The sequence below is a fragment of the Tiliqua scincoides genome, chromosome 4 (assembly GCF_035046505.1).
Source record: "Tiliqua scincoides isolate rTilSci1 chromosome 4, rTilSci1.hap2, whole genome shotgun sequence".
In the NCBI taxonomy this organism is placed as follows: Eukaryota; Metazoa; Chordata; class Lepidosauria; order Squamata; family Scincidae; genus Tiliqua; species Tiliqua scincoides.
In genome coordinates, this window is record NC_089824.1 from 220,280,455 (window position 1) to 220,295,166 (window position 14,712).

At 47.3% G+C, this 14,712-nt stretch overlaps 1 protein-coding gene across 2 annotated transcripts in view; it reads right to left on the bottom strand.

The window, feature by feature from the left end:
* Positions 1-8,104: 8,104 nt before the first annotated feature.
* SLC2A4RG (SLC2A4 regulator) overlaps positions 8,105-14,712 on the bottom strand; it is a 30,393-nt gene continuing 23,785 nt past the window's right edge. Inside the window, exons 5-9 of one of the 2 annotated variants that reach the window (XM_066624780.1) lie at positions 14,588-14,688; positions 13,417-13,570; positions 12,587-12,718; positions 12,061-12,176; positions 8,105-9,672 (exon numbers count right to left, since the gene is read on the bottom strand). In XM_066624780.1, the coding sequence (XP_066480877.1) occupies positions 9,561-9,672; positions 12,061-12,176; positions 12,587-12,718; positions 13,417-13,570; positions 14,588-14,688 (615 nt within the window). In that variant the 3' untranslated portion in view covers positions 8,105-9,560. Of the gene's footprint in view, positions 9,673-12,060; positions 12,177-12,586; positions 12,719-13,278; positions 13,571-14,587; positions 14,689-14,712 lie in introns of both variants that reach the window. The other variant, XM_066624779.1, reaches the window with a different exon arrangement.

Sequence of the window (14,712 nt, forward strand, 5' to 3'; positions counted from 1 at the left end):
GGGGTCTTGTCTGTTTTGAGGCATTTTCGGACACTTACTGTTCCCTCTGTTTTCAAAGTGGAGTATATAGGTGCAGGTGCCCTCTGGAGCCTAACAAGGAAAGGTAGGTGGGGCTCCCCATTGTTGCAGAACAATAAGGGGACGCACACAATTATTTCCTTGAAGCCTCCAGCTAGTAAAAGGCTGTGTAGCAACACTGCCCCAATGCTTCCATGAAATCATGCCTCACTTGCTTTCATCCATCCTGTGGCTTAAAGGAAGAGAAAGAAATTTGGCTTGGAGGATAAGCACACTGTGAAGCCCAGTTTCCCCCAGCACACAAAAGAATTGAGGCAAATTCCACACTACTTGCCTGCAAATGATTTGCATAAAATTACTGTGCATTTGTAGCCTGCTGTTCCTCTGAAGAGGTGGGGCAGCATAAGGCTAGCCAGAATATAGGTGCATGGAGCCCACCTCATTCAGAGGACACCAGTTGCTGGGGAGCAAGAGACTGGAGTCTGGCTTCCTTCCACGTCCTTTCTGTGGGGATTACCCCCAGTGGAGGCATCTTGACTGGCATTTTGAGGCATTTTTCCTCCTTCCAACAACCCTGTGAGCAACTGGGCTGCAATTTAGTGGATTTACACAATTCAGTTTGTTTAACTTATAGGAATTAAACTATATATGCTGAGCAAGAAAGAAAAGCAACAGTTTAAATAGTGCAGAAAATTCAGCCCGCCCTTCACTGGCCTCACTAGGGGGTGCAGGCCACACCAGGTGACGCGCCCTAGTGGGAGGATGCACTAACTTCACAGCTGTAGGAGCTACCGCGTCATGCCATACACCATTGGATGCGGAATGGCCAGCAGAGTGCAATGCAAAAAACTGAATTGATATCACTCCTTTCCTTCAAAAGTTACGGCAAAAAAACTGGAAGGAAAAAATGCATGGAGTCCTATGGAAAGTGAAAGTGACCCGTATCGCGTGTTTGCCATAGTCCGTCGGAAAGGGCAGGCAGAGAGGAATCCAATGACACCAGAACGGTCCTGATGCAATGAATGCAGCCCTAAAAAAACACCCGAGAAGCTCCCCCCTCCCAACTGCGAGTCTGAGCCTGAAACGAAGCCACGTGGCCACATTTACTTGCGAGTAGGCGGACTTACCTTAGCTGAGGCAGGCTGAGAGCCTCCAAGGATGTCAGAATGGTCCTCATCCAATGAGTGCAACCCCCAAAAACACCAGAGAAGGAGGTTCCTCCCTCCCAGCTGCCTCCCTCCTAGTCTATGGAGCCTTATGGAAAGCAAAGCAGCCTCACAGTCACGTTTACTCACAAGTAGGCAGACGTGCCTTGGCTGGTGGTCAGGCCAGGCAAAGGGGAATGTGAGGACACCAGAAGGGTCCTGATTCAATGGAGCTGGAGTGCAACAAAAGGCAGCCTCCTCCCCCCCCCCCCCAAATAAAGAACAAGAAAGAGACTTGAATGGTAAGGGGAAAGTTTTCTATTTTGCACTTGCAAAGCCAGGTGGGTCTTTGTATTGATATGCCTGAAATAGAAGAACTTTAAACTGGGCACTGGGTGGGCTGGAAATCTCACTGATACTTTTTGGGGGTTGTTAATGCAGGCAGACTACAGAGTGAGCCCCATTGACCACTATGCGACTTACTTCTGAGTAGACATGCATAGGATTGGGCTCACAGGCTGCAATCCTACCCACACTTTCCCAAGAGTAAGCCCCATTGACCACAATAGGACTTACTTCAGAGTAGATTCACTTGGTGGAACAGGACTGGCTCTCCCTTATTTAATTATTTTATTTTAAATTATAATTATTTTAATTGCTTGATGTTGTCACTTCTGGCCATGACATCACTTCCAATGGATCCTGGACAGACTGTCATTCTAAAAAGTGGGTCCTGGTGCCAAGTTTGAGAACTGCTGCAATAAGTTGTTAGTAGGTTGATACGGGCGTGCGTGTGTGTGTGTGTGAGACTCTACAAGTTTTCAAAATCGCTAAAATCAGAATTTGGAGGAATAATCCCATCATGTTATATATCAATCAATGTGTAATTTCATGCAGAATGCAATGAAACAATCCACATTGAAACACCTCTGTTCTAACAAAAGGTACAGCCAAAGAACCAGTGGGTGCGAGGTGATGATACATCACCACGCCCACCTGGGGCGTTGCCCTGCCCACTACATGGAGTGACGTGCAGGCCTCTCGCACCGGATGACGCGAATCCTAGTGAGGCCACTACTGCCATTTCACTCTGTGAGCATATGCCCTGGAATGAGCGTGGTGGGATGGAAGTTGTGACACTGCTGTGATCTCAGGTCTTATGTGCTTCCCATAGTGTTTAAAGATATGTCTTGATTATAGTGACTTTGACTATACCCGTACACAATTCTTGACGTCAGGTTATAATCCCTGGATTAAGACACAATTCCATTGTATTACAAAGAACTAGCTGCCTGTGTCTGTGTGAGAATTAGTATGAGGGGAGGTCTTTAAGGATGCTCCAATCCAACTTTAGACTAGCTGCAGCCTAGTTCTCACCGTGATGGGAAACCTGGGCTAGTAGTGTCATTTTTTCTTGCAAGAATTCCCTGCCTATAGAAAAATAACATCCCCATGAGCATGCAGAACATTCCAGTGGCTTGGCTTAGACCAGGGGTGCCCAAACCCTGCCCTGGGACCACATGTGGCCCTCAAGGCCTCTCAATCCAGCCCCCAGGGAGCCCCCAGTCTCCAATGAACCTCTGGGCCTCCGGAGATTTGTTGCAGCCCGCACTGGCTCAACACAACTGCTCTCAGGGTGAAGGCAACTGTTTGACCTCTTTGCGTGATCTGTGGGATGAGGGCTTCCTCCACTGCTCGCTGTTTCACATCTGCAGTAGCGGCAACAAAGGAAAGGCCGGCCTTGCTTTGTGCAAGGCCTTTTATAGGCCTTGAGCTATTGCAAGACCTTCATTTATTCACATAAGTTCATCTTTAATATATTCATTTATGTAAACTTATGTAAATTTATTCAAATTTTAAATGTAAATTAATTATTTCTCTCCCCGGCCCCCGAAGCAGTGTCAGAGAGATGATGTGGCCCTCCTGCCAAAAACTTTGTGGACACCCCTGGCTTAGACTCTAGTTCATCGCCTCAGTGAGCAATAAAAATCATGGTTAATATTTCATAACCAGCCTCTCTCATCTACTCTCAGATTCAAAGCCAAACTCTAACCACCAAGGAAGCCAAAACATCACCCAAATGAAGTTCTGTGAGCTCTGTATAAATCACTGGGTCCTAACCTACAGGCTGTGGGAGACCCTGAAAAGTGGCCTTCAGGAGCCCTTCTCATGCCTCTTGAAGGCTGAAAATCAGTGATTTTTGGCCTTCCAGGAGCCTCAGAAGAGCCTCCAAATGCAAGCAGTACACAGCTCCAGTCATATGTGGAGAACAGCAGGGAAGAGATCTGTGGTTAGATCCGCCATGGATTCCAAGGCACGCCCTGTATACTACCTGTGAACATGGAGGCTCTACAGCTGTTATGGCTACAATGCAGCCTAACAGACCTGCTTTCTTCACAATTCCCCTTTGAAATTATGGCTGTAGTATTCCACACATTGTGTAGGTCTCCGTGCTTTCCCCTCTGAAGCTCCTGCCTATCAATTCTGGCTGATGACCCCCCCTCCCCCGAGCTGTAATACTACTGCTCAGAGTGGACAGTGCTTCAGCATTGTTTGTGCAATCTCCATGCATGCTCAGTACTACTATGCCCATATTTCTGCTGCAGGTGTATGTAGGTGGTGGAGAGGGAGCAGCTTAGCTAAGACCACCTAGTGCAGAGGTGAGATCTGAACAGAGAAAATCCCAATTCATAAACTGATGTTGGACCAAAGCAAACCCTTTGGGGGATGGTGTAGGATGAACTGGCAGGGACTCATTCCCCCCTCCCCCGTTGAAGAGGAACAACTTCCACTTCCCGCACAAAGTCCACAACACAAGCATTTTCTTGGGAAAAGAATTTTTTTTTTCTGATAAAGCCTCTTGGTTTGATTGGCACACTTTCTCGGATACAAAAGAAGGTCACCTGAGCACAGCACAGCACACGCATGCAGTCAGCACAAGAAGCGCCATCCCCAAACTTACAACATCTTGGAAGAAAAGGGTTTTATAAAACATTTATTTGAAGAGCCACTGACTGCTTGGAGCAGCCTGAGCCATATGCAACCGGACATGTTCTGCAGCCTCCCAGTACATTTTGTGTGAAAATAGCTCCAAGCATAGAAAAAAAATAAAACCCTAGTTTGATTCCCCTTCTGTTGGTTCATGAAAAAATTTTTAAAAAATTATTTTGCTTGGGCAGCACTTGGGAATGTTTTCCATTGCTATTTTTATAAAGAGGAACTTGCTAACAGAGGCCCAGCTCCCTGCAGCTGTGTGTGCATCACTCACACTGGACCAAGGCTGGTCAAACTCTATGCCAAATGGCTACCCTGGAAAGACTACCAGGTCATAATCTAGGTATAGGTCTTTCTTACCACCCCCAGAGTTGAGTATTTTGTGAGAAATTAACTTCGAGCCCTCAACCTACTTCCTGATTTAGTCTTCCTGCCAAGTTTTCAGAAGTCGGTCAGCCCTGATCAGAGCCATGACCAAATTGGCAGGCAACACAGTGCTCCTTTACAGCAGGACCCCTTGCTACACAGTCAGGATGTTTCACAGTTCATGGGAGCTGCTGGCCAACTGCTCCAGTACCACTGAACAGGCAACATGACCCATAATTATTGCATCACTATAAAACTACCGAAAGTGGGCTGCAGGGCAGTATATTTTAAAATGCATTAATTTCAGTTCTAGATTATTTTGTACTTTGCCTCTCCAACAAGAAACTCACAATGCTGTGACATTCAACATGTGGTTTTTAACTTCTCAGACAGCAAGCAACTCATGGCACAAAAGCCCATCAGGGGGAAAAATGGCTGTTTCCTCATCTCTGGAGATGCTAGGCTTATCTAGACTTTGCTGAAGACCCCTAACAGCCAAGCCAATGGACAATGTCCCTTATAAAGGGCAAAAGAGGACTCCAGCCAATGTAAGCTCTATGTCACTCTTCCTTTTCACCCCTCTGGCAACTTCCCACCAAAGGTTCTTGGCCAGCAAGAACAGTAGGCACTCCTGCCCATCTTAGCCAGACATCTGGAAAATGTACCCAAGATGAAGAGATACCTCGCAAGCAGAAATTTTGCTGAGGGTGGAGGCTCTCACTGGAGCCTGCTCCATGATACTTTGTGAAGATGGTCTGCAGTTAGAAAATTGACATTCAAAAACGTGATTCTCTTCCTGCCGCATCTGAAAGGGAACTGTCCAGTCTAAAACTTCAAGGCTCTTATCCTTTTATTCTGCTTTATGGCTATATCTACTGTCAGTAAACACCAGATGTCTGAAAACCTCTAATAACCCCACTCAACATCCAAAAACTTAAAAAGATGTACTGGCTGGCACTTTAAATTGCTCAGAATTCAGTGGTGTATGTGCTCCTACTATAAGGGAAGTGTATCTAATTTCAAACCTTCCCCAAGTGGAGCTAGAACAGTCATCATTCCTCAGCTCTGGGACATGGCCTGTAACAAATCCATTCTATTTCAAAGGAGAGACTAAATGTGGACAACTTGGCAACACTTGAATAGCAGCAGAAGCTTACTGCTTGTTCCAAATAAAAAAGTGAGGTAGGATTGCCAACTTTTTAGTGGCCCTTGCTCCAATGCCAGTACTGCAGCCAGTCATAAAGACTTCTCTCCATGCTGTGAAACACTTCCCCTATTGCAGATCAAGTCAGTGTTGGAGGCACAGGAGGTCAGGCCGGGTTCTCCTCCTCACATGGGTAGTTGACAATTTGAGAATTAAGTTTTGGGGTGAATCCACTTTGTTTGGATTTTTTAATAGTGGAAGTGGCAAGGCATACAGGGATATGTCCTGACTTCACTGCCTGTCCTATTTGTCATATAAAAATGAATGAGGTGAGAAACCAGCAACTTGGGCTTGGGCTAGGACTTGACACTAGGGCAATGAGGCAGACAAGGCCTGTCTTGTCAAATCTCTACTACTAGCAGAACTATTCAAAGCAGTGAGTCTACTTCTGAAGCACAGATCCAAACTTAATCTTACCTTGCTTCTTTTTACACTCCAAAATAGGTATGTACTAGTGTTGCTTTGCTGCCCTGGGACAGAACCTGGGACAACCATGCAGTCCCACTTCTAACCACAGGATGGCACACCATTTAAAAGCTTGCTGCTGGTCTCTACCACTTCAGACTGCTAAGTGGGGGACCCCACAGTTGACTCCCTGAACACATGAAACAAGCAGGTCAAGAGGATTCTAAGCATTTTCCTAGCCAGCCTGCCTTTGTACATGCAATGAAATTCTGTTTGAGGGGAAAGCATAGGTAACCTGATACTCCACTCCACTCTGAAATGGTACAGCAAAGGGAAGGCTGTGCCATGTGATTGCGCTGAACACGTTTGGCTCTTGCAGCCCCAACCTAGCAGTGCTGACTCAGAAGTCCGTCCCACTTATTGCAATGACATTCACTTTCAAGTACACACACATATGACCAGCGCAATCTTATGCATACTTACTCAGAAATCAGTCCCACTGTGTTCACTGGGCCTTAGGCCCACCTAATTGTGTATAGAATTCCAGCTTTACTCTGGTACTGGGGAGTACAGCCCTGCAAACATTCAAAAGTTTTTTTTAATAGACTAAAGTTTCCTGAACGAACACACACCCATAGTTGCTCGTCCTACGGTATAATCCCAATGTTTATCCAGGAATAAATCCCCTGAGCTCAAAGGACATACTCTTAAGTAAGCATGCATGGGACTGCAGCCTCCAAAAGGTCACTTAGAATGGGAGGAGGGATTGATTATCTTTCAACATTAACGCTCATGACAGACTCAAGCCTTCATCCACCCCACCAGTCAAGAGCCTGCAAAGCTTGAAGTGAAGAAAGGAGAACTTCCTTTCTCAATAGCCAGTGCAGTTTGCTTAAAGAGAGATTAAGAAAATAAAGATCTAGGAAAGTGTTAATGCTTCATGGGAAATGTAGTTTCCTGCACACTACAAAAACAGAAACTGTGCTTTTAGAAAGCAATAGGACCGTCTCCTCCCCGTCACTCTTGTATACCTGAGGAAGCAATCCTGAAAAACACCAACTTTGCTACCGTCTGATTTCTTGAAGAACAGACTACACAATCTTAAAAATGGGAACCCTCATGCAGTTTGGCGTAGTGCAAAGACTGGAGATCCGGACAGGCACTTGCTGGCAGTATTTCCCCACCAAAGTCGCTCATCCCAAGAAAGAGGTTGCTGGGCGCAGCCGACTGGAACCATCTTCTGCACCCTCACCCCAAAGTCACGGACAGCTGCACAAAAGTAGCCGTATTCTCTTGCACTCATCTCAATCAGGTTTGCTGCCATGGTGGATTGGGCAGAAGAACATTATTTCTGTAATGGTCATATCATTTCATGGACTTCCATTCATATCCACCTAACGGCACAAAGTCTATCTTCTTCAGATGAGCAGCTGGTTTAGCTATGTGAACCATCTAGGTATTGGACAGTGTGCTGTGTGCCATAAAAATAACCATGTCACATGCTAACATGGGCAAACCACAACCTCAACACCTTAATGGGATTTGTTGGGAGATAAGAGCTGGCTCTTTCTAAAAGAAAAACAAATTTTAAAAGGGCCTAGCTAACTATGGAAAATGAACTTTGAATTAGAATATCAACAGGTTTTCCATGTGCAATACTTAGGATTCCAAAAGTGTCATTTTTCCAAATTAAGAAATTTAAGGCCCAACACATACTGGGAAGTGCTGTTGTGCAGCTCTCAGTCTTTCCCGGACAATTTGCACAGAGCAATTTCCCAGTGGGGTGATGCCCAATTATTATTTGTGCAAGAATGACACAGGTGCATTGGACAGACTCCATTTAAAGCCACAGCCTTTTGGCTCCAATGAGGTGCTCATGGTCTTGTGCAACCACTTGGTGTGTTTTAAGTGCAGAAGAGCACACTGTTACTAGATTCTGAGCCCACCCACCCCCCCACAAAAAATTCCCTCCCACCCCCTATGAGCCACATCATGTCAGACAGGCAGAGAAAGAAGATAGAAAACCAGAGCTAGAGAAAACATCAATGTTCAACATCTGGCAAGGTTCCATGCATACGAAACCATCAAACTCAGATGCTTTTTCCTTTCTTTAAAAAAAGCAGCCAGGATCACCAAAAAAAAAATGTTAGGCTTTGTCGCTGCAGTTCACATTTGCCACCCAGATCCAGCACAAAAACCAGACCTGCCTTTGGCCCATCAGCGAATCTGATCAAAACAAAGTAGACATGTGCCTTGATGTGGCATCAGTGGAGCTCATATGGCAAATTTGTTCCGACTCTGTAGAAAAAGAGACCAGACTGCCTTTCCCATGCATAGCTTGTTCCTTGTGAGAGACCAAGGTATCCCACCACACACGAGGGGGTCATTCGTAAGCCAGACCGCCAATTGACTGCTTTCTATAGCAAAGCCTTCTTCTTCAGGCATTACAGACTGGGGAGGTGAAGGAGGGGAAAAACAGTCTGTACATGACAAGAGAAGGAAAGCAGAAGACCTCAAGGGTTCCAATGGTACCGGCAAGTTTTTCCAATAACTTCTGTGTCCTAAGTCAGACATGGCATCATTAAAATCCAGCAAGCAGGGAAATATCCTTCCATGCTTAAACATCTTGCTGCAACTAATATCTCAATGGGAGAGAAGCGGACAGGTCAGAGGAAGGGGGTTTCCTTTTCTTCTGGTGCCTGCTTCTTCATCATCCTCAGCCAAACACCAAAGGGGGGGAAAAAGAACACACAGATAAGGAAGTCCAGGTTCCCCCTTAGCTGAGAGGCAGCCTTGGCTCTCCATCCCATCTCAAAACAAGACAAAAGACGGTCACAGCTTAGCTTATACCCGGGTTCACCCAACTCTTTAGATCAGACACCCAACTCCTTCACGCAGGAAACAGGACATTGCTGGCTCTTTCCTGTCTCAAATCCTGCGAGACACTAAACAGAAGGGAAGGGGAATGGGAAAGTGTAGTAGAAAAACGATAGCTTATTTCCAAAGAGGACAGAGAGAAGGCCCAAGTCTTCACATGTGTGCACATGGATGATGCTGCCATTGACCCACTGAAGGCCAGAGACACATTTTAAAACCATAACAAAAAATAACCCAACTAGGCCAGGGCACTTTCAATCATGGGGTTCAGAGGTCCCAAGTGGCACTCCCCATGGGTCACATGGCAGGGGGAAAGGGAATTATCTCTTCCTTCCTCTCCTTTGCAAAGCTACAGACTCCACTGTCCACACACCAGTTACTTCTCTCTCTGGGCGAAGGCACAGGTGTGAGCCCCCAACCTTGGGGGGAGTTGCCAGGAAGGGGGCAGACAGTGAGAACAATTGGGCTGGAAGGCACAGAAGTGCAAACTGCGCAACGAGAACAGAGAGCAGCGGCCAGCGTCCTGGAGCTCAGCAGGAGGAAGAGGCAGCTCAGTCCACGAACCGTTGGCAGGCCTTCTTCCAGCGACAGGCCGTGCACCACATGTTCCGGTTCTCCATCCCATAGACTTTGCGGCATTTCTTGGCCTCACCGCGTGGCTTCCTGCAAAGAGGGAGAGGAGAAGGCCATTCAAGAGGAGCACTCCTGCCTGCACAGGGGGCAGTTTCCAAGCTTCAGGGGCATGTAACTAGGGTGCAGCCCGAGGGGCACCTGCCTTAGGTTCTATGTGGAGGGCGCAATGTGCAAAGCAGTCACTTCTGGGTTCCTCCTGGAGGAGGCGGTGCTGGCTGCTTCCAGCCCTCCATTCCTTCCCTTTGGGGAGCCTCTTCCTGTGGACGCAAAGGGTATGCAAAGACAACAGCACCTCCTCCTGCAGGGAGAACCTGGAAATGACATCATGATGTCACTTCCCCAGGCACGGGGGCGTCTAGTTACACCTCTGTTTGGGGGCCACAGCTCAGTGAACACGCCTTGTGCCATTTCAGAGCATTTGTCACCTTGCTCAGTACGGTTTACAATGAATGGCTGCAGCTTATCTGGATTTAAGACTGGGAGGGATTCTTACTTGGAGGTACCAGGGACTACTCTACCACTAAAGCACATGTTCTATCACTATGGTACATGAACTTTCCAGGTTCAACTCCCAGTACCTCCAAGTCAGAGATGGCAAAGGCTCCCCAGCCAGAAACCTGCAAGACCTGCTGTCAGTCGCTAAAGTCAATAATGCTGAACTAAATTGGACCAAACATTTGGTATAGAAGATAGCTTCATGTGTTCATCAAATGTGAAGCAATGAGGAAAACACAATATGGCAAAACTGAAAAATAATAAGAAACACACATTTTCCAGTTTTGCATACCAAGGCAAAAAAATCCTAGCTTCACACATACACTGATGGGACCCAGAGCCTTGAGTGATGTACCAGGAAAGAGATCTGGGGTCATGGTGGATAGCTCAATGGAATCGCTGACCCCACAGGCAGAAGTTTAGAAGGCAAGTTCCATGCCAGGAGCGGTTAAGAAAGGGATCAAGGAAAGGACTGCTAGCATTATAATGCTCCCTTAGAAATCTACTGAGCAGCCACATTTGAAATACCTTCTGGAGTCCTGGTCACCACTGTTGCCAACGACCTCACTTTCCAAAATGTGCAATCTCTCCTAACCACCTTGGTTAGAACTTGGAACAGACCTGAGAGTCAGTCAGGACTTAGCCTGAAGCGGAGGCATCTCTTAATAAAATCTATCACATGGTTACTGTTAGCCTAATTAGAAGCACTTTGAGACTGACTGGATAGCAGAGTGAACAGTGGCCCCCAAACAGCCCTACTCTGCATTTCAGCCTCTCCAGTAACAAGTTCTCCCAACTGTGTTTAATTCTAGGCCATGCAAATCCAGACATGAGACTGCCTGTGTGTACATATGTAGAGGTCAATGTGTACACAAGCATGTGTGGGACCATGCTGACAACATTACACCTCCAAAGAATATTGCCGAGTTAGAAAGGGTACAAAAAGAGGCCAGCTGAAACAATCAGAGCATCTTCCTTATAAGGAAAGGCTACATTTGTGGCGTTAAACCTTGAAAGCAAGGTGATTGAGGGTAGATGTGATAGAAACCTATAAAATTACACATGGTGTGGAAAGGGAGAGGTTTTTCCGACCCCTCTTGAACCAAGAGTTATCCAATAAAACTGGTTGGCAGAAGATTTGGGACAGGCAAAAGGAGATACTTCTTCACACAGCGCATGACATAAGAACAGCCCCACTGGATCAGGCCATAGGCCCATCTAGTCCAGCTTCCTGTATCTCACAGCTGCCCACCAAATGCCCCAGGGAGCACACCAGATAACAAGGAACCTGCATCCTGGTGCCCTCCCTTGCATCTGGCATAGCCCATTGCTAAAATCAGGAGGTTGCACATACGCATCATGGCTTGTAACCCATAATGGATTTTTCCTCCAGAAACTTGTCCAATCCCCTTTTAAAGGCATCCAGGCCAGATGCCATCGCCACTTCCTGTGGCAAGGAGTTCCACAGACCAACCACATGCTGAGTAAAGAAATATTTTCTTTTGTCTGTCTGGCCTGTGGAACTAAATGCCACAAGTCGGGTTTTTCTTAGGTTTTTAATTTGCCCAGGTAAAATGCTTTCGGTATAGAGCATTTTTGAAAGAAAGAGAGATAGACAGAAAGACTGCAGCAAGCTAAATTACAGGCATCCCCCCCCCCAGTGGGTACAGAAACTGTGGAAATGGGGGAGCCCTATCTCTGCACCCATTAATGTTTAGATCCTTATCGCTGTGAAAATGTTCTTCCTTTAGAGGTCACTATAAGCATACAAGTTTATAGCGACATGGAGGCAGGCTACAGGCAGCCTGAATACATGAAAAAAACTAGAACAAACATTAACAGGACAGAACTTACTTCCTGGTAGAGAGATGACACTGGGTAGAGAGAGGGAGATACAGAAACAAACACCATGAACAGACTCACCTAGTGCCTGATGCTGGCTTTGGCATGGAAGGGGGCACTAATGGGTGTGCTTTGGCAACAGGTAGGGAAGGAACTTTCTCTCCTATGTCAGCAGGTCGGATGGGAGTCAGGCAGCCCTGGGGGAGGGAAGAACACAATCTATGCAGACACCATTGGTTCTAGAACCTGAGCAGCCAAACTAACAACTCTGTCACTCTGAGAAATGGGGGCAGCACCAACAAAGACCAGGATGGGAGGGGAGGTTCTCGTCACCTAGACACAAAAGCCACAAGTTATCCAAATTCAGGCTGCTTTTAACTATAGACTGACTGCTCTCTTGAAGTAACATAGTTGGGTGAGGACATGAGTGCCTGCACCTTGCAGTCACTGCTCCAATGGCTCCAAAGGCAGGTAGGAGGGGCCGCTTACACAGCACACTGCAGCGCCTTCAGTACTTACCACACTGCCCTCTCCTCTGGCTACACTACTGTGATCTCAAGCCAGCTGCCTACTTGTGATCAAGGACAGGCACAGTCTGGTTACTTACCGAGGGACTTTTGAAGAGGACTGGAGGGAGAGGCGGTGGGAAAAGTGTCGGCTGCTGCCGCCAGGATATGCTGATTTCCATTCCAGGGGGTGGAGCTTTCAGATCAGCCAGGACACCAGTAGGACCTGCGGCCTGGAAAACAAAGCAGTGTTCAGAGTCTCCAAACTGTGGAGGGCCACTGAGGGGCTGAACACAGAGGTCCCCAATTCCATTTTTTGGGCTTCTGGGGTGGGGGGTGACAAACAGAATGTTAAATGTGTTTTCATCTAGTTCTGGATTTGTTTTAAAATAGCAGCTGTGGGGTGGATCCACTCCAGATCAGGCCCACTACATAGAGGCTTTCAACCCTTTCCCTCTATGCCATTTGCCTGCTGAAAATCCCTTCCCCCCCAACAAAGTTGCTATGAACCACTGAAGGTGCCATCTGGCCACCTTCAGGGTCCCACAGCACCTGGGGAAAGGGTTCAGTGGGAACTAGCCCTGAGGAAAAGGGCTGAACTCTTCTGCTTCTATGCCAGTGCCCCCATCCAGATCCGGTCCCTGCACAGCTGCTGCAGAGGAGTAAACACAAGCTACCAAGGAGACAATGACACATTTAACATCTGGCCTAGTTGGACCATGGAATAGCATCAATCTGCTATTTGGGCCCCACCCAGCTAAACTGCCAGCAATGCTCTACATCCCGAACACACCTGGTAGGCATGGTCAGTTTGGACGTGGCACAGGCTTGTGGGCGCCGACTGGCTCAGGATGGTCAGGGGTGTCGACTGGCTCAGGTGAGACACCAGGGTAACCTCTGGCTTGACTGGAAGTGGTGGGGTTTGCTGTACCTCCTCCAGAACAGGAAAGGCGGGTGGCACAGAGGAAGTGGGAGAGACAGGCGTCAGGCTGGACAGCCCGTCCGTCAGGGAGTCCACGTTGACGTCCAGCTCGGTGTAGTAGAAGTCTTCTTCCCCATCGCTCTGATCCAGGTCTGCCTTCCGTCTGGCAGAGGCAAAGGAGAGACAAACATCACTCACTGAGGTCCAGCTGACAACCAACACCCAGCAGGAAAATCATTCAGATGAGCTGCTGGGGGTTTCAGCCCTCCAGCCTCTTGGCACCCATTCCTCCCACCAGCCACCAGAGTAGCTACCAAAGAGGTGGAGTGGTTAATTATTGCAGGCACTGCAACATGCCATGTAAGTTGCCCCTCCCACTCACCATCAGAACCGTTCTGGGAAGCAATGGCTCTGAATGAGTAGGAGGAGCCGCTTACACAGCATGTTGCAGTGTCTGCACTACTTAACACGCAGCCACCTCTGCAGCTATGCTACTGCCACCAGCTATTCTTATCTCCACCCTTTAAAAGCTGCTGGAGAAAGAATACAGGTATAATCTAATTATCCACAGATTTTTTTTATCTGCGGTTTTATCTCAACATGACAAGGGCCCTTTAAATTAAAGGGAAAAAGTTGTTTAACAATAGTCTCGTTAATGGGGAGCTGGCTAACAATCCATCTATCATTTTCTCTCCAGGCACTTAGAACAGCTTCACTCCAAGGCAAGCAAGCCCTCCCTTCCCCCTGAGCACATGAAAGAAAGGTAATCACTCTGCATTGATGAAGATAGGAGTCGATGGCTTGGAGTGAAGCCTTTCTAAGCGCCTGGAGAGAGAATGATTGATGGATTGTCTGCCTAATGACTTTGTCTAACAACACAAAGCTCAGCAAGGCTGTTTTTAAATCGCCTGGCAAAGGGACATTGTTTTTTAAATGGATTTGCTTTAATGCAATTTTTGCCATCCATGTGACAGAACCCTTGCGAACAGGAACTCCACCTGTATCTAGGGCAATGCTGCTGCTATAATCCAAGAATAGAAATTTCCCAACTAACTTCCCACCCTTTTCTTCGCCCCTTTTCAAAAACAGGGACACCTCCGGGCACCAGGGCCTTCTTGAGCTGTGCTCCAAACCCAACCTGTCAAATTCCTGCCACAAATGGCCATAAAGCCAAACCTACCCCAGGTGGGTGGTCCGGATGTGTTTCTGCATCCCAGAGGAACTGCTCAGCACCTTCCCGCAGTTCTTCCATAGGCACTTGAACATCACCTTGGTGGAGTTCTGGAACAGACAACAGTATGACTG